This window comes from Lates calcarifer, linkage group LG9, assembly GCF_001640805.2.
Source record: "Lates calcarifer isolate ASB-BC8 linkage group LG9, TLL_Latcal_v3, whole genome shotgun sequence".
NCBI lineage: Eukaryota > Metazoa > Chordata > Actinopteri > Centropomidae > Lates > Lates calcarifer.
The window spans coordinates 10,929,542-10,957,535 of NC_066841.1; the positions used below are offsets into that span (position 1 = coordinate 10,929,542).

The 27,994-nt window shown below is 40.0% G+C and overlaps 1 protein-coding gene and 1 long non-coding RNA gene across 2 annotated transcripts in view; one reads left to right on the top strand and one right to left on the bottom strand.

Annotated features, from left to right (window-relative positions):
- Positions 1 to 27,994, bottom strand: part of LOC108888968 (uncharacterized) — a 69,105-nt gene that overhangs the window by 38,939 nt on the left and 2,172 nt on the right. Inside the window, exons 2-3 of the long non-coding RNA XR_001961906.2 lie at positions 24,343 to 24,515; positions 15,456 to 15,526 (exon numbers count right to left, since the gene is read on the bottom strand). This is a non-coding gene — a long non-coding RNA (uncharacterized LOC108888968). The remainder of the gene's footprint in view (positions 1 to 15,455; positions 15,527 to 24,342; positions 24,516 to 27,994) is intronic.
- glis3 (GLIS family zinc finger 3) lies at positions 10,807 to 27,390 on the top strand. Its single transcript, XM_018685220.2, is given in 12 exon segments — positions 10,807 to 10,962; positions 11,391 to 11,688; positions 11,690 to 11,840; positions 12,415 to 12,589; positions 12,673 to 13,816; positions 19,435 to 19,596; positions 19,721 to 19,831; positions 21,058 to 21,199; positions 21,378 to 21,450; positions 23,616 to 23,773; positions 24,350 to 24,526; positions 24,725 to 27,390. Coding segments are annotated over 11 exon segments (2,640 nt in total). The 5' UTR covers positions 10,807 to 10,962; positions 11,391 to 11,463; the 3' UTR covers positions 24,847 to 27,390.

Here is a 27,994-nt window from a genome sequence, read left to right on the forward strand (position 1 = left end):
GCAGGCCATGAAACCAAAACAGTGAGCTGAAAGATGCTAAAACGCCCCACAGCGCTGAAGACAACTGCAGAGTCAGGTGACAAATCTCTGTGGGGCTGTCTTCATGAGCAACCCCTTTCACATTACACATAGTAATTTGATCCATTGTTCGTATAAATTCTTCATTAGTGCAGCTTTAAAATGAGACAGTCAGTGCTTGCTGAACAGTGGCTGCTGTAGCCACAATTATGGGATAATGGCAAATGTGAAAACATAATGTCGTGGCACAAATACAGCAGAGAAGAGTCATTAAGTCACTGAACTGACTCTGACAGTATCAGTTAAACAACAACATCACTATAAAGTTTGCCAACACTAGCTAGTCATCAAAAACCACTGGTCATACCAGACCAAGTAAGGCTGTCAATTTAAAACTGACAAGTTCAATCATATGAGCAAGGATGTGTCTTATTGTTTATGTATTTAACTTTATTATCTATCTTTAAAAAACTGAAAAGACCCACTTTAAGAGAAAAATACAAGTACAAATACCAACAACAGCCAAATGTACATAATATCACACTGTAATAAAGACTAAATGAAATTTGACTGGTGTGTTGTCTGAGTCTGTGAAATATGAAATCTTAAGAGAGAACTTCCTGATTCTCACCACAACCTTCCTGCTGACTGCATTCAGCATTGATAATCCTGTCACTCCCTATAGGTCCAATGTATTAAAATGCAGTGCTGTTGTTTGCCTTTGTGAAAGGCCTTTATTATTAAAGTGCCCTCACCTGCTAGCACATTACAGCCCGTAAACAACATGAATGATGTGCTGAGCACTGCAGCCTAACACACATTTATTAAATTACACTTTTCAGCCACACATCAGCTTTCTCCTTTGATTCATTCCCTTTAATGAGTTTGCTGATGTAGACTGGCATGCTGTAATGAAAAGGTAAAGACAAGCAAGCAGGAGAGCCATAAATAAGTCTCAGAGCATGAGGAATAATGACAGGAGTTTAATGTCCAATTAGATTAAAAGGCTCTCTGACACAAAAGCAGGATGCTGAGTGCACTGCTCAATGAGCCTGTGAGCGACATTGATTAACGCTAAACGGATCTATTACTCTCATCCATGGTACTGATCAACAGTTCTACCTGCCACTTCTCTAACACTATAAATGTGTGTGTGGTTGCACCTATCCAGCCTAAGCATGCAAATTTGTCAACCCATTAAGTGGATTATAGATTAAGAAAGCTGGCAACTAATGTCCAGCATTGTACATTTCTCGAGTACTTTCGGGTTATTTAGCATTTCCTACTGTTTTTGTTTATTAATTTCATTATGTAAACAAAACACAAGCTAAGATTTGCAATCTATTATCTCTGATATATGAGTTTCATAAAGCACAGAGGAGGCTTCTCCTTGTGAAGCCTTGCCGAGACCTGATAGCACCCCACGTTATTAGCTTTAGCGGGAAAAAAATATGATAGTAGGAAGAGATGTCTGTCTATTATCATATTTGTTTTCAGACACTTAGACACTCAGTCATAGGCCTCAGCTTGCATCTTCCATTTGAGCTGAACATAAGAGATGGGCTGCGGAGGTGTTTAAATCTGCTTTGCTGCAGGGGAAGGAAACTACCTTGTAGTTGTGGCTCCTCATTATTCTGCTGACAGAGCTTTGTGGATCTTTCCTCTGTTGAGGAGAGATAGATGGGATGATGAGAGATGTCCTCCTGTGGAGGAGTCTGTCAACACCTCTGACATATATCACAGCCTACATTAACATTCACAGTTCATAGGATCTGGTGTGCACCACCAAGATCAAAGAGGTAATATTATGTAACAGACTGTATTGTATGTGCATAATTTGTAGTCCTCTTTGAAACTTGAGGTCTGAGGTTCCCCTCTGGGATCTGTGCAGTATTTATTGTGGGTCAGAATCCATGTGCGACTCACATATGACTAATAACTAACAACATCCAGTACATGAGAAAATGTTAGCTGTCTGAAATCAGACTTTTCTTATTTCATTACAATGCAAATGTGCTCTAAATCTTTTAAGAATGACATGATCATCATTGTTCTACGGCTGATTTTCTAATAAATACAGTACATGTCATGTCTCATTTCCACAATTCATGCACGGAGGGAATATTTTTCCCTCAGCCTACTGTTAGACTAAACAGCAAAAAGGAAAAATTGCATTATGCATCTGCCAAATGCAACAAGACAAGGGCTTGAACTAGAGTGGCACAGTGATTCATAATGGGACAACTGAACTGGGACAGAAGAAAATTACAAAGAATAACATCAAGTTACTGTTAGTATAGTCTTACTGTCAGAGCATTTCACTGCCAAGAAAATGAAACAGATTGGAGTATATTCACTTCCTTAGAGTACTGCCTGGCTGATGGGTGGTCCTCTCTAGCTCCTACTTGTTTTGTATAAGGTAAGTAATCCTAGGTGGACTTGCAGCCTTATTTGAAATACTAAATAAATGCTGACTGTAATACCCAAAATTTATATGCTTAAAAATACAGTAGTCAAACACTTATTTGTAATGTAAGAAGGAGAACAAGACCAGAAAAAAAAACTCTATAGCGTGTTTAATTGAAGCATTTGTAGAAGTCAAGGCTAACCGGGTCATATAATTATTTGGTGACTTGAAATTTGAAATGTCAGTATGTCATTCATAAGAAGAAATGGTTCAAGTCAATATCCAGAAGGCAAAGCATGGGTGCAACCTGTGGAGGTCAAGAGAAATTGACCTCTGTATCCTTGACAAGCATCTGCCTCATCAGTGAATTTCCACATAGAAAAGAAGACAGATCTGAAAAAGGATGGAGCTGACGCGGGTAAACAATAAGTGAGGCTTTCCTTTCTAATGAACAAAGGTCCACATCTAATTATACATTCTATAGGTTACTTGTCATTTTATACATGGCTTTGGAAATAAGAAAGCACAAAGTACTAGTTTTGCTAAATATTCACTGCAAGGCACAGTATATAATTATTAGACATTAGATATGATAAAGGTCACTCACTTATATTGTCCTGTTTTACATTTGTGTGTCTTTCAAACCAAAAGCACCCACATAACTCTCACTTTAACTGAGTTTTTAAGCATAGTTGAGTATTTTCTCGGCCTCTGTCTGACTGTAATGAGAGCTGTGTCCGTACTGGGAAACTCATCTTCAGTGGATGTTGGACTCTGTCTGGACTCTGTTATGCCTCGTCAGCTATTCAGTTTATGATTTAGATGGACAAAGTCTACAATGATGCCCACCATGCTTGAGTGTGACTATCTGTTCCTGCATTAATTGATTCATGACAACAAAGGGACAGATACACAGTCCTGACATACAGTCATCTGAGTTGTGTGGAGTTAATATCGAGGTCTTTAGCCTGCTCAAGATGTTCAGCTTTCCTCACCAGATAGTCACTTTGTCTGTCTGTCATTAGTTGCTAAGCAGGTAGCGCACAGAGGGTTTATCAGGGCTTATTTTCAGAAAATGGTTGCTTGCTGCTGCTGAAAAATGGGTGGATGAGAGCAGTAAAACTATTCAGTCATGAGGGGGGGAAAGAGGCTAAATAGCTCCATAGCTCTGCAGAGGTTAGTGATAACTCTGTATGTAAATGCATCCATGTCATTTTGTCTTTTTGTTGGGCTAATGCTGTTAATGTTTCAAACAAGTATGCCCACTCTTACATGCACATTTCACACACATGCCTGTACACACCATACGATTTTTGATATGTTTGATGTCAGCGTGGTTTTATCTGGACAAACATCACATTTAGGGAGGTTTTCAGAAAGCCAACAAAAAAATCTCTGAGTTTGCAGGGTTTCTTCCATGAAATGATAGAAAATATATTTCTTGTTCCTCCTCCTCCTCCTATTAATCTATTTCACCAAAGAAAAACACAACCCACTGCACATTTATGAGTTCTACATGCCCTGAGAACACTTGGTTTGTAAGGCCATGCCTCTCACAGTGTGGAGTCTAAATATTGAGCAATTTAAAAAAAATTCAGACATAGCTTTGCTCAGGGAGTGCAAAAAAATGTGCAGTATTAGCACTGTTGCAGCAGAAAAACGTTCAGCTATATTTTTCCATATAGGTTTGAATCAATTTGTCTTTCCACTCCTCATAAGTGCCTCACCTAGCCAGTGTTATTGTTTAATTTATTTCTTCGCAGTGGATAAAGTCACATACACACACCCACACGTTGCTAAATCTGGATCTTCCCCTCCACCTCTTCATAGCATTCAAACTCCATATCACCAAGACGACTCTACTGCATAGTTCGTGTGCTCAGCAAAGTTTCTTTCACTTCCTTTAGAGACTTTTCTTTCTTTTACTCTTACTGACTACTGACTACTAATATCTGGTAGTGAGATTATTTAAAATTCATGTCGAATCATCTCATCATTTCAGCTACAGTAAGAGTCATATCATAAATGTTACTGATGTGTATCATCTCACAACATCATATATTTTTGTTAGTCATGTATTCCATATAAATAAAGCTTCACACAGAGGGGAAGTAACGTCTGTCAAACCCTCAGTGCTAATAGAGAATTAGCTTTGTGGAGAAGTAAAAAACACAAGTTACATCGTTCTAATAGCAGAAAAACTTAATTAACTAGGTGAGCCTTGGGGGCTCTTACAAAATGCCTCCCCAAGCAACAGCAGAGAGCAAGAATGACCCCCAGCTACCACAGACCTGCTTACTGATACAGAAAATATGATTGCTTTTCATATTCCAGTGAATTTTCAACATTTTACATTTTACCTCAGGACACACAATCGCTCAGAACACATTAGAATAGGTGCATTGCAGGAAAAGGGGCAGTGCATGTGGGCGTTATTAGCTAAATGAATTTTAATAAATAACACTGAAACATAATGAAACATAAGACAATATGAAAGACGAAATTAAATGCTTGTTGAAGTATGCAAGACAGATAATGGGATACAGTAGTGAAACAGATGAGTTTAAGGAGGTGCGTAATACTGCATGTTCAATTTATATGTAAATCAATCCACCTAATAGAATGACCTCGACCAGGTGCCAGAGGATAGGAAAACGATCCCACCCAAAAGCATTTCTGAATTTTGAAATCTCATGAGCTTTTGCGGGGACAGGGTGTCAGCCTGGTGCTACAGTAACCCATTAGAGAACAGGCTAATGAGGTGATTTATTTGAGTTACGCTGAGAGTACCGCACAGCACTCACAACAGTCTACACAATAGACATTCAGGACTCCGTCTGCACAGGGTGCCCGTATGTAGGTAACTCCAGCAGGGAGCAAGCTGCCCTTTTCACCCATGCACATGTGAATATGAGGTGAATGGATGGGTGCCAAACATGCCACCACTATCTGCCGTCACTCCATGTCACCTTTTTGTCCTGAAACACAGACACTATATGTCTGTCACACTGACCCTCCTTGTTAGAGAGACAGCAGAGGATAATCAGGGGAGAACAAATGATGTGCTGCAAATCCCCTGCTGTGTGACCTTTGACCATACTGTAGACACGCTAGCCTGTCTACCTGAGGTCTGTGACATGCTGCAACTGCTGTACAGATTAAAAGTAGATGACATGCAATCAGAAAACTGGATGCATATTTCAACAACTTGTTTAAATTAAGAGTTTTTCTCTTCAAAAATCCCTATGTGGGCGTGCTGTGTGGAGCAAAAGGCGCCATAGTCCCACTGTCTATCAGTCACTAATGGTGTGGAGCAGTGGGAGGCCAGGACACCTGCGTCTGCTGCCTGATAATGAATATGATGAAGATGGATAATACTTTATCCTGTCTGAAACCGTGCTCTCAGCTAGGGAGTGATTACTGCGGTAATTGGGATCCATGGTGGCTGCTGCTGGAGATACTGATGATGAGGCCGTCTCGACTAAAATGTAGATAACACTGACATTACTCATATTGGACCCAAGAGTTACAACTTCACAAATCACCTCTGACAACCTCAAAATCAAATCCTGTGGCCTCATTGTGTGTTTCAGCTGAGTTTCACTGTAAATTTGTGTTTTTATAATTCAGCAAACAGACAAAGAAGAGACAAGCTTTCAGATACTGGGTTGAGATTTTTTGGGGGAGCATCCCATTTGATTGGCTCTTCCCTCACATAGTCTTGCTGTAATGTGAAGCAACAGGACCTAAGTGACTGCGACACCTTCTGTTTATCAACTTCATCTTGTCCCTAAAACCTGACCCTGTCCTCGTGTATCCCCCGCCACACCTGTCTGAGCAACAGTGCAGTCTTAAACAACATTGCTATGCCAGTCACATAAAAGACACAGGGACAAAAACACTTATCTGGGAAAGGAAACAGAGCAGGAAAGCACTGAAGATATTACTCACTTTCTGGGGCCATTTGTATCGGTTGTGTCACTTTGACCACCTCCATCTTGTGCCACAGGGTTTGACATATTGATTATTCTGCTACTCGAGCCATCTCCATACTTCATGCTGTTATTTTGAAAAACTTCCAACAGAGATTTATGAAGACCCCAGAGTGATCATTACCAGGAGGCCTTGTCGGGCACCACTCCTTCTTCCATGGTGAGGCTTTCTGGGATTCCTGTGGGACGATGGGTGTCCTCTAGGTAGTGTCCTAGTGCATAGAGGGTGTCAGGACTAAAGGAGGGTGGGGGGGGTGCTGTTAATGACCATCTGCTCAGAGAGCAACCTTTTTAATGAAGACGGATGTTGGGAGGATCTGACCGGGGGGTTTCAGGCAGGGGTCTAATGACACGCCCTCCTATGTCTGGACCTGAGAGGATGTTTTTACGCGCCCTGACAGGCCTCACCACCACACTGGCACCAGGAAATTCAAACAGGCCTCCTGAAGCTGTACCACTCCTATCAAAGTAATCACACACACACACCAAGCATGTGCTGTACTACTTAAGTATGATAACCGCAAATGTGGGAGAAATCCACCCTGAGCTTTACAAAAGTCTAGTTAAGCTAGGACCACACTCGCACACTATTTAACAAAATATAAAACCTGTTGTAATGAGGCATAAAGTGGATTCATGTGCAAAATGCACTACAATAAAAGGGTTCATCCACATTTTTATCTTCAGAAAACTTAATTCTGCAATGCCAAGTAGCTATAGTATTAAAACCTTGTGCAATTTCACTTTTTGAAATTATCAGCAGGTCAGTTTATATATGGTCTTGTGAGGAGGTTCCAGGTCGTGTGCATAACTGTTTTACATGCTCTACTCTGCAAACATTATATTAAGCTGGGTTATTATTATCGCCTTCTGCTTTGTCATTGAGCCACATCATGTTTTGGTTGAGCAGCCCAGATTTAATTGGATTTCAGTTACTTAAATTAAATTTTACTTTCAGTCTTGATCCACATCTTTTGTTGTCCAAGCTTCTTTTCACTCTTTGTGTTTATATTGCAGTCTTGGGGAAAATGTTTCTGTTGATTTGACAGACGCAAAGAGTAAGTCCTGTGATTGTGCTCCAGCGCTCAGGCCTCATCATCCATCCTCCTAGATGTGTTTCCACAGCCGCAATGTTAATAACATCCAAAAAGGAAAGAGGGAGCTTACAGCACCCACGCCCTTAGGCTTCACCCCCCACCACCAACCAGCACTACCACCCCCACCACCACCACCAAACGTGTGCTCAAATTAAAAAACGAGCCTGTGGCCCGATGGCAGCAGCTCTAAAACACGGGGGCTGTTGTGTCAGCAAACTTTTATTAGAGTCATCCTGCTGGAAATCACAGCCGGGAAAGGGGGGGGTGGTGGTAGAGCCTGATGGAGAAGACATGGGCGCCTGTGTTCCCTACTGTCCTTTTTTTTTCCCCCCATCAGACACCACTTCTCTGTAAAGGTTATTAGAGAAGTCGACTAAGATTGATGGATGGAGATGGAAGACGCTCAGAAGCCCATTTCTCTCACACTCATCTTCATCTGGGTTTTGGTACTGACATTAGAGGAGCAGAGGAGGAGATGGATGGATGGATGGGTCTCTTCTCACTACCGTACTTCATGTACAGTGGATAGTGCTGCATCTCTAAGAGCACACTATTTATAGCCCTTTTAGTTTAGACATGTACAAAACATCAATTTAACACTGTTGCTGGCTGCAAAACAAGAAGTAATTTTAATGTTTATGAGAAACTTTTAATGCAATCTCAGATATGAGCGTGTATAACACTGTATTTATCTATTAATATGCTGGGTGTAAGTATGTGAGGTGCTGCGGGCTAATAGAAACCATTATAATGAGGGATGATACCAATAAATTGATATCTCCTACACTCAACCACAGTCGTCTCTATGGCCACAGTTAAAAGGATTGACTCAGCTTTCACTAACCTTGTATTTGACTTGAACTGTCATTAGCGAATCAAAAGTAGATTAATTAATCGCAGGTTCACTGGGGTGTGCATTACTTTAAGTGACTATTGTAATATAGCTTAAAGAGAAATCACCCATGATTTCTCATCCTGACACCAGAATGAATGCTTTTCTACTTCCAGGAGTGCTGATGCTGTCATCAAGAGGGGGGTGGATTCTGTAAGTGGTGGAGAGTCTATTAGTGCATTAATTCTGCTACAAATGGAGCTCTTCACACAAATGGTCAACACTTACATCTCATCTGATCCTCTTTTCCATTCTGCAGTATCTATTATACTTACTTTAAAATCCTCTTCTTAAAACTTATTTCACGTCACTTTAGAGGAGCCAGAGGAAAAAGCGAAGTGACGTGTTGTTTCAGTTTCAGACTAAGAGGTCCGCAAAGTGTTAAGTGTTAGCTGGTATGAGCATATACATGAATGCACAGCTGCAATGCACAGCTGCAAGCGTCAGCGTTTGCCATTGAGAGGGAGAGGAGCAAGTGGCTGCATCTGTGCTGTTGTTCTGCCTCTAGCTCAGACGCTTTTACCATCCTGTTACACTCTGACATTTGGAAACACACCATGACTCACTTAGTCGAGGGAACGAGAGGCCAAATCACAGTGAGGCTGGTGGATCGCTGCTTGAAGCAAACAAGATCCCTGGAAGATGTTGAGTTTTTAAAAAATTTTTTAATCACTCTCCTGATTATTGTTCTTTGTCCTTTCTTACATCTTTACAACCCTGTTTTTCTTATTCTTTTTCTGCACCTGCAAATATTAGCTGGCCTGCAACCCCCCCCATTGGTGTACTAATAGTATCCCCTGCTGGCAAAAGAGGGTACGTTTCACACACAAAAACAGATGGGTGTAGAAAAGTCCTCTGTTCTGGAGTGCATTGCTGTAAAGGACAATTTTTTTTTTTTTTCAAAAATATCAGATTAGGAATATGAGAGTGAAAACTTAACATTGTGACGAACTTAAAAGACTGAAAATAATACCTGAATGCAGGCCCATAAACTTACTTTCACAGACTGGGAGTGTGGTAATTCAATGTTACCCCTCTAGAGCCACCAGAGGTCACTACTACTTAATATTCAATATTTTAATCAGTTTTGCTATTACAAAAACAAAGCTTTAATATACCAAATAATATGACTGATAACACTGAAAAATGAGGCAGAATACTGTAATTGATGCATATTTTAGATAACAGATTGAGAAGGCTGGCTGCAGAATCTCATTAGTATGCTGTCTGTCAAACTATAAGTTTATCATTATTACAGAGCACCTCCTCCTTGTATGTTCCCAAGGAACAGCTACCTTCCCTCCTCCTATAAACATGCTGGTTTCCATGCCAACCTGGAGCAGGATCCACAGAGCAAACACTCCAGCAGCCAGGAGAAAAGTGTCTAACAATGGGGTCTGAGGCTGAGGTGGAGAGTTAGAGGAGGAGGAGGAGGGAAGCGTTAGTGGGGAAAGGAGCAGGTAGCAGATTCATGCAACACAAAGTCATATGCAAAGTTCAAATTATGACTTGGTTGGAATGCTAATAAAAAACTTGATCAAACCAACTTGTTTTTTTTTTTTGGGGGGGGGGGGGCTGTCAAAAACACAAAAGAGGAATTAAAGAATGTCTGCAATTTTGGATTTGGACTAGTATGACACAAGCTTCAAAAACTGCACTGAAGATAATTTTTTAATGGAATTTTTCTCCTCTTTCAGAGCAGAATTTTTAATATCAAATCTGTTCTACAGAGATGAAAAACATGTAATCAGTATAATGAATACTTAACATGTAGTCATGTTAGATCAAGCTAGGCCACTGTTTGACAGATGGTTCACTCACTCCAATTACTGTAGCTATACTGTGAAGTGTATCACTATGCAACGTGTTGAATATCAGTTGTTTTATGCTCAAAACTCTGTCACCTAGCAGCACAGAACTGCTGTTTTTCAATGCTGTAATTATAGCCCGAGGGCAACTTGAAAATGTGACTTGTCTAATTAATTAATTATAGCTTTAATTAGAACTTTTTAGGAGAAATGTTATTTCAAGTAGAAGGGGCGTAAAATATAATAAAGACAGCCGCGTTTTAAATATTTAATTTCCAAGAAATCTAAATTGACAACTTGTTTAAGGTAATATTCATCTATCTGATTGTTAGTGATATTATGGAGCACGCGCTTACCTGAAGACTGCCTCTAACACGCGCGACAGTATGACTAACCTAACCTACAAATTTCTCACAAAAAAAACTTTACTAGCTCTTAAGGTCCACTCAGTTTGAGATGACGTCGTCCACATGAAGCTGCGTCAAGGGCAAAAGGGTAATCAGGGAAAGAAAAGAAGTTCCTGGAAACAGTGTGTGTGTGTGGGGGGGGGCCGCTGTTCCAAACTGAACTGATTACTCTGAGGCTTGACTTCTCTTCTCAGTGAACACCCATCACAAACTCAGAGAGAAAAACACGACAGCTGATCTGCCGGTGTTATCCAAATTACACTCACAGCTCACAGCGGACTAAAGCAGCCATTCATTCTGACATGTCACCTTGGGAAAAGTGTTTGCGACAACAACAAGAGGTGAGTGAACGTGCCGTCGACAACAGCAGCGTGATGAAAAACTTGACTGCAACGGTCATACATTTTTTTTTTTTTTTTTCACTTTTTAATAGAACTCGTGTAGGAACTTTTGAATTAAATCCCAAATATAGATTTAATACCTGCTTCTATGAACAATAGTGAAAACATATTTTATAGCCCCAACATATGCTTATGTTTACAATGTTGTGTATTACAGAACATGGTAACTCATCAGATATATTAGCAAAATATATTTTCTTGTGGTAATAGTATTTATGTTGGCTTGAAATAACCTTATTAAAGTACAATGCATAGTTGAGTTGTTTGTGGTTGAGTGGTTGGTTTAATATTACTTTTGCTGTTTTAATTCCACATATTAATTCAGCCACCCTATTTGTGGACTGTATACTTTGTTGTGTCTGAATCAGGTATGAGCTGTGTGCTACCAGTTCCTGTGTAAAGCAAATTTTATGAACTGCAACTACTTGAATCAAACTCCTCATGAGAAGTTCTGAGGAATCTGTTTCCGCCATGAGTGGAAAAGGTTGTCAGCTCCTGGTGTCTCCATGCAATGTGTCCCCATCACTGAGCATGATCAGGATTCCCATGTCTCCCCCGCCACGGGCCAATCTCAGTCCCTCCTCTGGAATGGAGAGGGTGAAAAAAGGAGCCGTTCACTCCATAGCTTCTGGGAAACAGAGCGGAGGCCACGTTGTTCTGCCTACCCTTGAGCCTCCGCAGGCAGGTGTTGACCAACGGGAAGCATCTGAACATGCCGACAACATCCCCGCAACAGCAAGTACCTGCTCATCGCCCTCCGACCACAGTGACAACTACCATTCAGACAGGACTCTGCTCCTCTAACAACAGCTTCAAAGGTAAAAACAAAAGTCATCAAATGTTGAAAATATCTAATCAACCCAGGGTGTGTTAGCAAAATGCAAGTGCTGAGTATTCAGGATGTAACTCCCAGCTCAACACACACACTGTCTACATTTTATCAGAGAAATCAGGACACACATCCCATAAAAATGAGTCATGTTGTGGACAGACCTCTGACTGTCTTTTTGCTAGTTTTCATGTTCTCTTATTTATTGATAATTAACCAAGCATAAAGCTTGTCCTTAAATTTTCTACTGAGGAAAAGTGGAATGAGGTGAAAAGCTCATTAGTGATTAACAGAGCAGAAAGTGTCTAGCCTGCTCAGGCTGGTGAGGGAAATTCCACACTCTACTGTATAAACCTTTATTAAAGCAGACTAAATGTGATGCATTTTAATCTTAATTTGAGTTTAATATCTTTTCCAGATAGTTGTATAATATTATGTAAACCCTGAATTGATCTGTGGAGATTTTTTGTATGTGGAGAAAAGTCACTGTAACCTTCATATTTAAATAAGGTATCTCTCATGTGGATATTCTGTTTTTTGAATTTTGGGCTTGTATCCAGCAGGTTGCCTTGTGTCAGGGCCCACCATGGAAGTATTAGGTCAGCCAGCTGCTGCTAACCTGACAGTGACCAGTAGTCCCATAACTGATGTCACAGGCCAGCCATACACTGCAGGGCCCACAGCGCCTCATCCTCCATCACATTCACATAGTGTAACGGTTCCCCACACTGACGCCAGGTGGGCAATATCAATGGCAGTATGTGCTGATGAGCTCACTAAATCTTAAGAGTATTACTAAAGTGGATAACAATGTGTTTCAGATCCTTACTGTCCAGAGAATCCCTGGCATCCACCACCCTCAGTCTGTTTGAAACGCAGTCAATGTTTAGTGGAAGACATGACTGGCCATATGGCTACCGTGTGCTGCCTCCGCTGGGACTACCTCAGTGCTCCACCCAGGCCAGCGAGGGAGGCGAGCAGCTCAGCATTTCGTCAGGCACAGCCATGTCCGGCACGACCGTATCAGGTGGCACGAGCACCTCTGCCTCCCTGCCTTCATACCTCTTTGCGTGTGATGCTGGCAGCCCCAGACCGTCTCGCGCTAAGAAGAGAGCTCTCTCCATGTCGCCTCTGTCAGACGTCATGGGTACTGACTTCAACTCCATCATACGCACCTCGCCTACCTCACTTGTGGCCTACATCAACGGTTCCCTCAGCTCTCCGGCCTCCCACCCCACACTCTCACCTGTCCAGTCTGAGGGTTATGGTCACTTCCTGGGTGTGAGAGGCTGCTGTATCCCTCATGTCCACCCCTACAGTGTGCCAAGTTCTTTGAAGGCCATGGCCCCACAGACAGAGTACAGCCGTATGCAGATGCTCGAAGAGGGAGGGGGTCTGGAGAACCAGATGGCTAACATGGTGGTGGAGCAGCAGTGCCTCCCAGAGGAAGGAGGGGCGATGGAGAAGACCTCAGAGAGCTGCAGCCAAACCACCAACAACCTGCTCCCGCCTTTACAGCTGCAGCCAGCTGTGTTGACAACAGTCTACGAAGCTGCTACTCCACAAGGGCCTCCACCACCCTACCACTCGCACCAGCACATTCACCTCTCCAGACGTCACTGCAAAATAAAGCCCCCCTCTCAGGACCCTCACGCGCAAGCTCCCATGGTTCCTATAAGACATGGGGTGAGCTTTTTACCCCAGGTGCCGATGCTAGAGGAAGAAGAAGGCGAGTTAGAGGACTATGGGGCCCACTGCTGCAGGTGGTTGGAATGCAGTGCAGTCTATGACCAAAAGGAGGAGCTGGTAAGGCACATAGAGAAGCTACATGTGGACCAGCGGAAGGCTGAGGATTTCACGTGCTACTGGGTGGGCTGCCCACGCAACTTCAAGCCCTTCAATGCCCGATACAAGCTTCTTATCCACATGAGGGTCCATTCAGGAGAGAAACCCAACAAGTGCACGGTACACCATGCAAATAAGAGCTGTGTCTCTTTTCACGCAACTGAAGTTGATACTCGAGTTCTCTGCATCTTACAAAAAAGATTCCACGTGTTATCTAACCTCCTAACAACACACTGCGCAGCTTCCTCTCAGTCAGATAAATATTTTTTTTACTCATTTGTCAGAGGGGTGAGTGAATGCAGTCAAAGCAGGAAGAACACGAAGAATATCAGGGGCTCAGTGAGTTCATTTCTCAGTGTTCTATTCAAAACCACACTATCTAGTTGAAGGCTGCAGAGAGAAAACTTTTTAAAGTTAAATGCCTTCATGTGCTCTGTGTTTATGGCCAAGTTTTAGATCAGAATTATCCCCTCTCTCTCCTCTTTAGCCATGGGGTAATTAGCAGAGCTCTGTGATAACTGACATGGGAGTTAACTCAATTATGTAGTTATTAAATCAGCACAAAGGAGGCCTAGCACTTTAGATCTGGCATGGCACCATAGCTCTCTAGTAGCTACTGGGCCTGTCAGCAGCAGGGGGTTTGCCAGGCCATCGTCTGAAGAAGTTGGCTGTTGTTCTGGGAAGGTGATGCCCCGTAGTCGGGCTCTCCACAGGTCTGCGTCTGTGGCCAAAGAGCTGGCATCTATCCATTGGCCTTATTATTAATGAACTGTTGGCTTTATTTCTCGAAGATGGATGATCTAGTTCTTTCAGATGGGTTGCAACTTAATGGTGACTCTTTAGTCTGGTTATTTTTTCATGTTAAAAAAAGATTTGACATTGTAGAAATTCCCATCTCAGCCTAGAATGTAGGCAGCCATAATGAATCTGTGAGGCCGTACTTTGAGCTAAATGCTTATGTCAGAATGTTACCATGCTCAAAACACTAACACGCTGATATTTAGAAGGTGTAATGTTTACCATGTTCATCATGTACCATGTTAGCCTGCTGACATTTGCTATTTAGCACCAAATGTAAATTACACCTGAGGCTGACCAAGATATTGGACAATAATAGCGTTCACCAAATAGTGGCCAGAGTAATTACAGTTCATCCTGAGGGGACCATGAATGTCTGAGATATCTCACAGGAAGTAAGAACTCTGACTCTTCTGTTGGTAGTAGAGGAAAAATCAGGATATCACCAAAGTCCCAAGGATTCATTGTCTGGGCAACATGGCTGTCTATAACAAATTTCATGGCAATCCATCATATTGTTATTGAGATATTTCAGTAAAGCCAAAAATATCAACTCCCTTGCAGTGCTAGATAAAAAGTGAGAGCATTACCAAAGTCATCAGGATACATTGTCTGGAACCAAGAATGTCTGCACCGAATTTTCATGAAAATCTGTTGAATAGCTGTCGCAATATTTCAGCCTGGACAAAAACAGTGGGCTCACCAACCAAACAACAGACAGACAGACTGACTGACATTGCCATACCAAGAACCATGCCCCTAGCATGGCTAAGAATAACATACAGGGATTGCATACACTGTACTTTTTTGTCTTTTCCTCATTCCCAATGGGAAAACACTTGAGACTTAGATGAGTAATTGACAAACCACTTGCCAAACACGTTTCATGTCGCTGCTTTCAACAAGTCAATTATTAATACCATGCATACCTGCAGTCGACCTTTTGCACCAAAATACTCACTTATTAGTTGAAGCCTTCTCTGTTGCTATGGGGCTGAAACTGTGGATGGGTCTGTGTTCTGTGTAATCATTCTGTAATGAAGAAAGTATTCATGGTCACAACCCATTGCCAAAAACAGAATTGATACAAAGTGCCATTTGCGTCTGTGGTACAGTAATTATAGTACAGGGGTATTCTCAGTAAAGGGAGAAAAATGCCAGCACATTAGACTCCCTTCATTCCTGTACTCTAATGAGACACTGTGGTATTGAGTGGATTTTCTCCAGGTCAAGGCTGAGAACAATGTCAAGCGTGCAGGCTTTTTCTCTCTTAACATTTTCATAAACCTTAGCATGATTCTGTCTGTGTGAAGGTTGAAAAGTTGTGCTTATATGAAGGAAATGCAGGCTATGAAAACTCTAAATTTCACAGAAGGGTTAGCTAAAGTGAAGTGAATATTTAGAGACACCTAAGCCCACCTTATTGTATACGACTATCTAAGCTGTAGAGCCCAGTTTTCCTTAAGAAATGATTGGCAGGTGAATAAACTGATGCATGATAAATGAGGTGCGAGCCAGCAACAGAACAATGAGATAGCTCTTGTTACACAGTGAACATATAGGGCAGGCCCAGACTTGTACCTGTCATTTCACAATCTGTTTAGTGCTGATTGAACGGTTTGTTAATATATCCTTGACTCACCAGTCTATTTGCCTCTGTCACTGTGACTTAAACATATGAGGTTTTAAAAGCATCATCTGAGCTTAAACCCCACACAAAACAGATTTCAGCAGTCACTGTGAGCCAGCATGTTAATTATGGTTTTTGGACGATTTATAATATCATTCTGTGCTATTACCATTCTGGTAATTGCATGACTGTCTCCTCAGGTGGTGGAAATATGGCTTGTTCTCTGGAGTAATTAGCTCGTACATTGTGGCTGCCATGTTTGCACACCGCACCGACACTGAAAATGCCAGAGATTTTCCCTCAATTAATTTAAGTTGCAGTAACCAAGTAAATTGTGTTTTATTTTTGGTTTTTTTTTTTTACAGAATTCAAAGTATATAAGGAAAAAAATAATTAGCACTATAACCAAAATTTACATCATCTGCATTTTCAGTATGCACAGATTATGTTGTGATCAATCAGTGTTTGCACGGAGTGAAAATGAAACCGAAGTTGCTTCCTAATCCACAAACGTTCCCTACAAGAGCATCTTGTAATTCAATCCTTGCCAATTCTGCTGAAGGCAGGCCGAATGAGGTTTCAGGTTTGACAACGTTTTAAGCGCCATCCTTACAATTGTTTGGCGGGAGCTAACTTGGTTTTTGCACCAGGAAATGATGTTTCAGTACCCAGAATTCATTTTCTCATCACAGGCCCTATCATTATTCTGCTGCAGTAAACAAATCATTGTGTTCCATTCAAGTTAGTTTTCATTGACTGATGATAAATGATTGATGATAAATGATACAGGATTCAAGCCCCATTCAGTATCATGAAAAGTCACACATGCTGTAAGGTCTTGACAAATTGTTTCATTATTGTTTAAAAATATTTACAGGTTCATATAACTTTTTTTGGTTTTTTGGTAACAATGAAGCATTTCATCCCACATTTTAGTAGTAGTCCTGGGATCTTGCAAAACTATTATATCTCATCTACCCCAGGAATTTACAAATCAATAGGAACAGGGACAAAAAAGCTAAAAATACACAGTATAAGGAAACAGGTGAAACAAAAAGAGCAAAGAGGGTAGAAATATCACTGGTGAAACAGAAAAGAACTGAGTCCAGAGTGAATTGACCTCAGAGCAAGACTGGGCACTGGACAGACGCTGCTGGCACAGACTCCAGCTGTCATTGTTCAGCCAGGGCATGAGTACCTGCCAGGACCTGTCAGAAGCTGGCTGTAACACTGATCTACACCGAGGAGCCATGCTGCTTTCTTTTCAGCCCAAACGTCCCTTGCGACAAACTAAAAAGCCCAGCGTGCTTTATGAGAGCTTCATGAGACAGAGAGAAAGAGTTACACAGTTACCTACTCCTGGCTAGCCCTGGAGTCTTGGCAGTATTTTAGCTTTATGCTGGTTTGTCTGTCCACTTTGGTTCTGAGAGACTATTTATCTCGGTCCATGTTGTTTTTCTTGTGGTACTCTAGCTGAGGGGTTTGTTGTTAATTCTTCTGTTTAAACTGTATTTACGATCGGTCTACTTTTCTAATGCATCGCCCTTATGAAAGAGCATTTAGTGTAATAGAACAGAACTGGAAAGACTTCTGAAGTGATGATTTGCTTTCATGCTTGGGAAAAGGTTAAGAGGTTAAGAGAAGTATTTCTTACTTTGTGCTACTCTACAGTTTTGTTCAGTTTCCAATTTAGTCCATTTATTCTTCATGTGTAGTGCCGGTCAACCTAGATCCTTATGCATTTATAAATCTTTCAGAATAAAACCACCACCCACATTCAAAAAAAGGTTGCCATAACATTGACCTGTAACAGTGGCTTTGCTGCCGATAAGGTTTAGTTAAAAATGATGTGAAAAACCTTCATTTTTTTTAGGTCAGTTTCAGAAACAGGGTGGGCTTGAGAATAGATGTTGACACGAAATAGCTGTGTCGTGATGACTGAGAATGTCAAGCATTTCTGTGTTGAATGCAGAGGAATGTTATTAGTGAACTATTAATGGGAAGAAAAAAAACAGTTTTTTTTTTTTTTTTTTTTTGGTTTTGTGGTTTTGGCAGTGGTGACCTAGAGGTATCAGTATGTGAAGAATCCAGTCTTGGAGGAAAAATAACAAAATGGGACATGGTCTGTGTGTTTTCACCGTAAGGTTTAGTAAGGACATTCCAAACCCCCCTGTGAGCAGGAAGAGGGAGAGTGAAATCCTGGACTTAGAAAAGCAAAGCTTTGATGACTCACATATTTTTGCAGTGAAGTCACTGCGGGTGCATGACATGACAAAAAGGGTCTGTTTTGTTTGTTTCGATTACTGTCATATCAGTATTTCCCTGAAGCCCAACACATTGTGCAAGTGCCAGGACTTCTGTGTGATGCTGTTCTGTATATAAATATAGACACACCATATTGAATGTAGTCACTCCTCCGTCTGAGTTTTGCTGTAAATATATTTTTAAAAAGCCACGAAAAGTAACTATTACTTTTTTGCAACTGATAGCTATCAACTGCTGTCAAGGTGATGCAAGAGTAAGGACTGAAAACACAAAATGAAAGTATATTGATGTGTGTATAAACACTGACCCCTGCTGGTGAGACTCACTCACCATCAGAGATGTATTACTTAAAATGTGACATTTAGTATAAAAATTTAAATTTAAATTTATATTTGAAGTTGTGCAATAGTAAAAAAATAAATCAGAGTGTGCCAGAAAACAGGCAATGGGGGGATGTTGTCTTTTGAGATAGCCTGCAATGGAATCCAAACTCAGTTTTGACAGAGTATACATTGTTTGAAAGCACAGAGCGTCATTATTCTATCGATATAAACCAGTTAAAAATCCAAGAACTGCAGCGACACAGTTCCTTATTTTGTAGCAAGGGTGCATACAAAACGAAAGAGACAAGAAATATAAACTTGCCATAAAGCAAAGATGCACATGTCTCTTCTAAACATTTGTCCTTCTCAGGTCTTCACTGTTTTATAGCTGCTCATCTGTCAACCATAAAACTACAGTAGCAGTGAGCATTTAGGGCACACTTGAGTGTTAGTTGAGACTCATTATTCTATTCAAAGGTTTTCCATATTTCCTCTTAAACTCCCTCCCACACACTGAGGTCAGCAGCCTTTTGTCTGCGGTGATTCCAGCTAATAAGCTCACAGCTCCAAGTATGTGCGCAACATCAAGTTAGAGATGCTTGTAGTGCTCATATTGAACGTTGCACTGATTAGCTAACAGCCAAAAACATAAAGGTTTTGTTTTAAATGCATGCAGTCTGACGGCAATAGACTGCTGTGACTGTGTCTATATGTGGTTACAGTTTGAGGGCTGCAAGAAGGCTTTCTCTCGGCTAGAAAACCTGAAGATCCACCTGCGTAGCCATACGGGGGAGAAACCCTATCTGTGTCAGCACCCAGGATGCCACAAGGCCTTCAGCAACTCAAGTGACAGAGCTAAACACCAGCGTACACACCTAGACACAGTGAGTGACAGGTCAACGCAGACACACATACATACTTATGGATGATATGTCAAGGCTTGTGTATGTGTGTGTCTTTGCCTCTGCATGCACTCACTCAAGTTTTCATATATGTGTGGTTGCACAGAAGCCGTACGCGTGCCAGGTGCCTGGCTGTGCAAAGCGTTACACTGACCCCAGCTCCTTGAGGAAACACGTGAAATCCCACTCTACTAAAGAGCGACAGTTACGGAAGAAGGTAGGGCACTGTGCTGCATGCTGTAACACAGTCAACAATTTTTCCTATTTGCGATTTTACTTAGAAACCTCACACCAAGTGGACAACTCAGTGAATATGTAAAATGTTGAATTTGTGGACCACTGCTTACGCTGGACGTCACATTGCTTATTAGATTTATAATAAATATGTTGAAATATAGGATTTTCATTTCATTGTGCTTTCATATGTCCTAATTAGCTTATGGTACTGAGCATATATTCTCTATAATGTGGTCCCCATTCCCTGCTAACCTCTGCAACTTAAGTATAGAGTAAAATGCTATTTATTTTAATTAAGTTACATCTAGGTGTGCATGCAGTCAGATGAAAATACTCACCAAGCTGGCATGTCAGTTTATATTGTACTTTCAAACTTCTGTTAACTCACACAACTAGGTCACGCAGAAATAACCTACACATAATTATCTTGTTTGTGAATCTTTGTCCTGTTTTAACCGCCTTTATTTTCCACCTAGAGTGACTCCATTACAGATTTTCACATTAAGGCGCTGTTGTGTTGCAGTTCGCATGTTTGCATGTGTGTGTGAGATTCATGCTCTTTAGCTCTTACTGAGGGTTATGTCACCATAGATACAGACAAAGAAGGTGGGCAGTTACTAAAAAAAGTGACATTTTCCCACATGCACAACTTCTTTCATCAAAAACTCAAATAACACATGTTTGTTGTAACTGTGATTTCACTAATGATTCTCAAAATGGAGTGCATGTTATATTTGTTTCTTACTGGGACCACCCCAGGATCCTAGGTTACAGTATATACTGTGCAGCAACCCCCTGTAAGCATGCTATAGCTGTTGTATTTTTTGTTAATTGCTGTCTTAATGTGATAGACAGAGACAAAAGCAGGAGCGTTTTCCTGCCAGATTATGTTAGTTTCCAGATCTATTTAGATTTAATTTTATTATAATTTTGTTTAATTTTAAAAGAATTAAACTTTTGCTTATACCTAAAGAGATAAAGACATAGAAGAGACTTTTATGTCCATGTTCTGATCTCAATAGTGAACCATGACTATTATTTATATTTATTATTATTAATAACAATTAACAATATTTACAATTATATTTTTAATATTTTAAATAATATATTTTATTACTGCAATATTACTAATGTTGGTATCATATACAATGATTATAAGAAAATTCTGCCAGAATCTCATAACTGTTCTATGTGCCATCTCTCTAGATGAAATCTACAGCTGATGTGACCCAGGACACGCTGACGGACTGTTTAACCATTCACCCTCTACAACCAAGCCTTTCTCCTCTGGCAAGGATAGACAACAACTTGAACCCATCCCCTGGCGCATCCTATGAGTCATACTCCGGTATGTCTGAGCTCTGGCTCTTTGCATGAATATGTTTTATTATATATATATATAAACTAGATAAATAAAAACACAGTATCCATCCAGTACCCTGCAACCATGTGCACATAATAGGTCTATCCATTAGATTTAGGCTGTGGTGGACAACCCTGAAGTGTCTGTCATCACTGTTCCTCAGCTGCTCCACAGGGACAAGACTCCTCCAGCAATTCTCATCTGGCTCTGTTGTGCTCCTTACAAGATAATTACAGGTACTGAGGATTTTCATGTTATTAAGTCTGAGGGATTTATATTCTTTAGCTTATTCAAATTATGCATGCATGCTGTACGTTATGTGACAGAATTCCAACTACAGTTTTTTAAACCATTAATTCTAACCCTGTTAATGGTAATGTAAAACCATACTGTGTTAGGGTTCATATACTCAGTCATTAGAGTCATTAGTTTTAAAAAGGTTTTCATGTTATTGCTTTTTGGAACCGAACCTGTGCAGCAATGTGAGAGTCAACAGTCGGAGCAGTTAGCTTTACTCAGCAAGCCAACTAGTATTTTCTTTTCATTTCGTATTCATTTTGGCACAGTTGCAACTTTAACCGTGACTGATTTAAATGCTTCACAAATCTTTTTTTTCCCCCTCTCTTTGATGAACTGAAACAATCAACTTAAACATTGGTTGCCATGGTTTCAAAGCTATAAGCTCATAATTAGAATAATCAGTTTAAAAGAAAGCTCTATTTTGTACCCTGATAAAAACAACAGTCTAAAGGGTTGGGGTTTTTTGTGTTTTTTGGTGTGAGTGTGTGTGGGTGGGTGCTTCGGCTGGGAAGAGGCATTAGAGGTTGGGGATGGCCAGCAACACATTTCCCTGGTCAACCCATAGGAAAACATCCCTTCATCTATACACTTCTAAGCATGTGATAAAGGATTTCTGTCATTCTGGGCAGCCAGATGCTCAGCGGTTCCTCACTGGCTCTGATTGTTCTCATATCAGTGGTAGGCCAAAGTATTCACTGCAGGATTCTGGGTAGACAATTGGGCTGTGAAAGCAGACCTCGCCTTGCCTCATTGGTCTTGACCGCTGGCATTAATGGATGCTATAGCCACCAACAAGAGTGGCTAAGGAATTCAATAAGTGAATCATAAAATCTAAAAAATACCATTTAAGGTCCGGTGGGAGAAGAGAGACGCTGTAATTACTTTTTTAGATGTTAAATCGATTGTAAAATCCTTGTTGCCATTTTCTGTACACTTTTTCTAGGGATTCCTTTGGGCTCCCATTCAGTCCTTCAGTATATTGATGGCAAACTTTGGCTCCTTTAATATTCTTCTTATTGGCAAGCAGACATGCAAATGTGTTACTTAGCCAAACCTAACAGCAGGGGTGTCAGCTGCCATGGCCACTGAACAATATGTAAATTTACTAGTTTAATCCTCTGTATCTAACAATGAGTTACATAAGTAGTGTCCTTGTGTTTTTGTTTTGTTTGTTTTTTTCATTTGTAACAGGTGATAAAGATGTGATTTAAAATATTATAGGAAGACTAAGAGAACATATATGTTCAATTAAGTAATATGTTCAGAGTGCTTTGTCATATAAGCTGAGTACATTTAAGACTGGAGGAGCAGTCTAGAGCCATTATCTGCATAAAAGAGTCATGCAGGAATAAATAGCAGGCATAGACTTGGACTAATGTGTTGGAAAATGCTATGAATGAGCTTGTGTTTAATAGGCCAAGGTGTATAGAGTACAGACTGTAATACATCATCAAGTGCCACAATAGTGTCCCTCTTGCTACTTATATCAGTTTTCAAGCACAGTGAATCAGTCGTCTAGTTATGATTTGACATCTATGGTGAGTGGTTTAAAATGAGTATGATCGCCTGTGATGGTGATGTTTTTATATGGGTTGATGTCATTAAATACAGTTTACAAGCTGTGTAATATTGGGTATTATTTATTTTCAGAAGAAAATATTGTACATTGAGTTATATTCAAAGAGGATGGATGCAATAAAAGTAACACCTGTAGAATGTTTTACTTCAGTATGGCAGCCCCACAAAAGTCTTTAAAGCTGCAGCATGCCGGCCCTATTCATGATTCAGTTCAGTGAGTAATAATTTTAAATGCTGGATAAATATTTAGAAATCTTGAATATTCAAAATAATAGGTATACCTCATAGATTAATGTAATCCAGCCTCAAAAATACCATAAAACTGGATCATGAAACACCAAAACAAAATTCTCAACATTTTTAAGTGCGAGGCTACAGGTTTAGAAGTTATTTTTGTACTAGGATGTTTGCGTATATTCTATAGAATAGAGAGAAGAAATAATTGATTTTTTTATAATAATATCTATTGTTCTTTTTCTTAATTCCATGAGCAGAGTATTTAATTGAGTCTGAAATATTTCAGGTTTGTTGATCCTTCCCCTCACCAGCTCTTCCCTGGGGACCAGTGCAGGCCTTGCTCTTCCACCTGCCTCCCGCATCCTCCCAATGGGACATCCCTGCGGAACAACCGAGATTTGAAGCAGCCCAGCCAGCCGCCTGATCTAGCAGATCACAATGCAGGTACTCAGATCTTTATTGCCAGTGTATATTTTTGAGGTTTTGTCAAAATACTCGCTCCGTACATGTAAATACAGTTGTGCTGAAAGGGCGGGTGGTGGAGGTTTCATCTGAAAATGGTTTATAGCGCAAGTTTCACATCTGAGCCTATTAGCAAATGCGTGGGCGGTTTGACAATCTGTTTGAACAGATTTTCTCACATGCACATTAATCGTGCAGTATATCTTTATGATGTGTAGCAGGTGGCTGTTGATTTTCTAGTTTGACAGAATTACACAGCTCCACTCTATGTTCCTTTAAATAGATATCACCTCTTTTTCCCCCTAGACTTGACAGCCACAGTGATGTTGACGCGGTTTTCAGAAACACACAGCTCAGTTTTAACTGCTGAGATAAAGACAGGGTCTGAAAAGGATCCGAAATGCACCATTTGTTTCATTTATGAGGTCTGATACTGCTTTTATCCTGGGATGTATAATTTAAGGAGTAAATCCACTTTACTTATGCTTTAATTGAAACAGCCATAAACAATAGGGATTAAAGAGTGAGTTTTTTTTTTTTTTTTTTTTTACCGTGTAGTGGAGCTCTCAGGGCAGATGAAGATGCTGTATTCTCCTCCACAATATGGTGGGATCACAGCACAGACCAGTTCGAGTCACATGATGCAAGTTGATGCCTTTGGTGACAGCCTCGCTCCAGCAGTCAATAATCCCAATGGGGTGGCCACCTCACAAACAGCTATTTCCTGCATCACAGGTAATGAAAATACAGTCAACAAAATAGGTTTAGGATGAGCTCCCTTATTGCCATTGAATTTCACAACTCTTGCTGTTCATACATGCATCTGTATACTTCTGTGTTTGTGTCTTTGTGTGTGTGTGTGTGTGTGTGTGTGTGTGTGTGTGTGTGTGTGTGTGTGTGTGTGTGTGTGCGTGTGCATGGGTGCATCTACAGGATTTAATGTCCACAACCAAACACACAATGTGGGTCCAAATCAAGAATTACATGGAGGAGATTTCTTCACTGTGGTGGACCACCACACAAGCCAGGTCTCCTGTGTCTATACAGAAGGATAATATTCAACTGTGGGTTTTGCTCTTTTGCACTATTTTGTGTCCCCGTTCCATTTAAGTCAAATGGTCAATAGGAAGAACACTTCAGATAGCACTGCAACCCGGCGACAGCTTCTTTTAGCGGAATGAAAGAATATTTGATGATCAAACAATCTAAGATGCTGCTTCCTGGGTTTTTTTTCTCCCTCTCTCTTGCTCTCTCTTTGACTTTATCTTTGTAAATTATCTATCTTTCTCGACATTCCACAATCAATGTGTAGTAATGACTGAGCCTACAGGATTTTAATGTTTACCTCGTCAGTTTTTATAAAGCTTGTGTATGACATCTAGTAAGTACTTCAAGTAGTTTCTGGTGACATTTTGCACAATATTCAACACTGCAATCAAAGCAAAGTATGCAAAGGATCATTTCTTAGGGTTTTTCTTAGAACCATGGCTTTGTAACTATAGTAACAAGACAGCCTTACCATTTCACTGTAATGTTCATCGATATAACCTGTTTCAATATAGTAATGTGCTATGAGTGCTCCTGTGCCTAGAGCATGAGGTGGGTTTATGTCCTTGACCATATCAGTGATTTTGCATGTTCTAGTTTATTTACTGCAAATTGCTTACACTTCACATTACAGCTTACCCTTTATTAAAGCAGCATAGTGCTGTACATTTTTCAAGCCATTTTCCTGCAATCATTTATTTCCATATGTTATGAAAATGAACATAATGGAGACTGCAAAACTAACCGGTAATAAGGAAACTGTCATTGTGATTATAGGTGCTTCTATTTTTGCATGTTATTTTATTTCAATGTAGCTGCATTACAATGCAACCATAATACAACCACAAGTATATAAAAAAAACCATACATGATAATGATGTCTGCAATTTTTTTATAGGGTTGTGAAATGACCACTGGGATAAAAACATTATTCAGAAGTCAGAAGAATGCTTTGAGTGATCAACAGCAATGTGAAGTATACATGATTTGTAGTAAGTGGGCTAAGTTAAGCAAAAACACTGCTATCATGCCTTAACTTGAATATATTTGTAATGGCTAAGGAAAAAGGAGTAAATCAGTTGTACTGTTGTTTGTCATCAGTCATATCTTGTTTCTCAGTAATATGAGGATACTACAAACTCTTTTATGGATCAGTTCAGTTAGGCAAATTAGGTTTTTCAAAGCTTACCTGTGTGCTTACAATTTCAATACCCCAAAGTACACTGCAACTGATAAAAAAAGGCACACACTTTGCTTTTGCATACTGAGAGAGCTATGACACAGCAAATTATCTTATTCCACTACTAAATAAAAGAGGAAGGTAAGAAACATTAAGTAGATAGTGCATTTCTAAAAATGTTTAGCTGATATTTTCAAAAGCAGCGGTTTCTTACACTGTAAAGTGTATCTTCGCAAGCAAAAATAAAAATATGTAATTGTTCAAGTCAGTATCTCTCTACAAAGCCAGTATCTCTCTCTCTCTATTTGCATTCAACAGAACCAGAGAAAGTTAAAAGATAAAGCAGAGTAACTACTTTGTGGAGGCAACACAATACCACACTGAAATTCTGAAGGCAATAAGCTAATGTAAATCACAGAAATAATTAGCAACCACTGCTATGTAACTTAACAGTATGAAAAGCTAGTACAGAAGGCACCAGTCTTCACAGCAGTGTCTTTTTTTTTTCTTTTTTTTTTATATTGAAAGGACAAACTGTTTTACTTGAAAATAATTCTTTTAGCAAAAGAGTGTCATGCTTCAGATGGGGGTTTCAGTAGTTGCTTAGCAACAACAACAGCTTTTCCAAAAAGCATCTGTCTTGCACTGCTAACCAAAAAAAAAAAAAAAAAAAAGTGCTGCGCAGTGGACACAGGTGGTTGGTTAAGCTTTGTATCCAGTAGGAAGCTTCTTAACAATGCTGGCTTTGTTTGGTCACTGTTCCCAGTTTAAATGTTCTGCATGTTTTTAGCCCTGCTGCTGCTGTGTGGTCAAATACTTTAACTTGCGGCAAACAAGTAGCATGGTTTATATTCAGTAATTTCATAGATATATATACAACCAGTGTTTTTTCTGGCAATATAGTCCATTTTGCACAATGTACAAAAGTGACAACAATCTAATTATTGGGAATAATTGCTCGTAAACATCCAGTTTTAACTAAAACAACCAACTGTTTTCCCAAATAATGTCAGAAAGACGAGGCCCAAGTTAAGAATCAAACAAGGAGCATTAACTTTGATTCTAAAGCCCTGAGGCGAGATGTTAACATGGACAAGTAATAAACATCTGCAGTGCCAATAGTTAACTAGTCAGGTAGAGTGCATTCATTAGGAAGGTTAACTAAGAAGGACAATAATATAATACGTACTGGGCACTGCTTGTGCACACAAGGTGGGAAAACAGTAAAAGAAGTCGGACAAAATGCAGTGCAATAATCTTAAAGAAATGCCCGGAACATGCTTAAAAAGTGAACTCTTTTTAGATCTTTTAACTCTGTGATTTCCATTACTTTTAAAGAGGAACATGTCTGAATAAATGCAAAGTGATTATGGCTGGCTACTGTTTCTTAAACCATACTTTGGAGGTGGGTATGAGTGGTTCTCTTGTGCCTGCTTTTGTGAAAATCTCGTTTATGTCAAGAGAAATGTGCAGTATAGGCTATATCCACAGCAAACTGAACTGTTATTAAGCATGAGAAAGGCAATGAAAAGGCAAACCCCAGAATGGGTTATCAGAGTAGTTTTAGGGGAATATTTTGCCTTTCACAGTAGGAGTTGATGACAAGTCTGTAATCTGTAATGTGCTTATAACAGACTAATTAAACCATGTCAAAACCTCTCACTCTAGATTTGGTCAAAATATTAAATAAACTCGTCACCTTCAGAATCTTCCAATGCCAGTATATTACACCATTGTAGTAGAAGATTAATTAACTTTTAGAAGAGGCAAAAGCATCAGCATGAATCATCCCCTTAATGATAATTATGAAATATTATATTATGAAAATATAATCAATTACAACGTTACGATGGTCGTGGATCAGGGGTTTTTAAAACATTATCTAAGGGGAAACAAAAGCCTACAGACTTCTATTGTTTAGAGTACAGGTGTCGTCTTTGCACATATAGGAAGCACTGAAACAAATTTCTGACTTT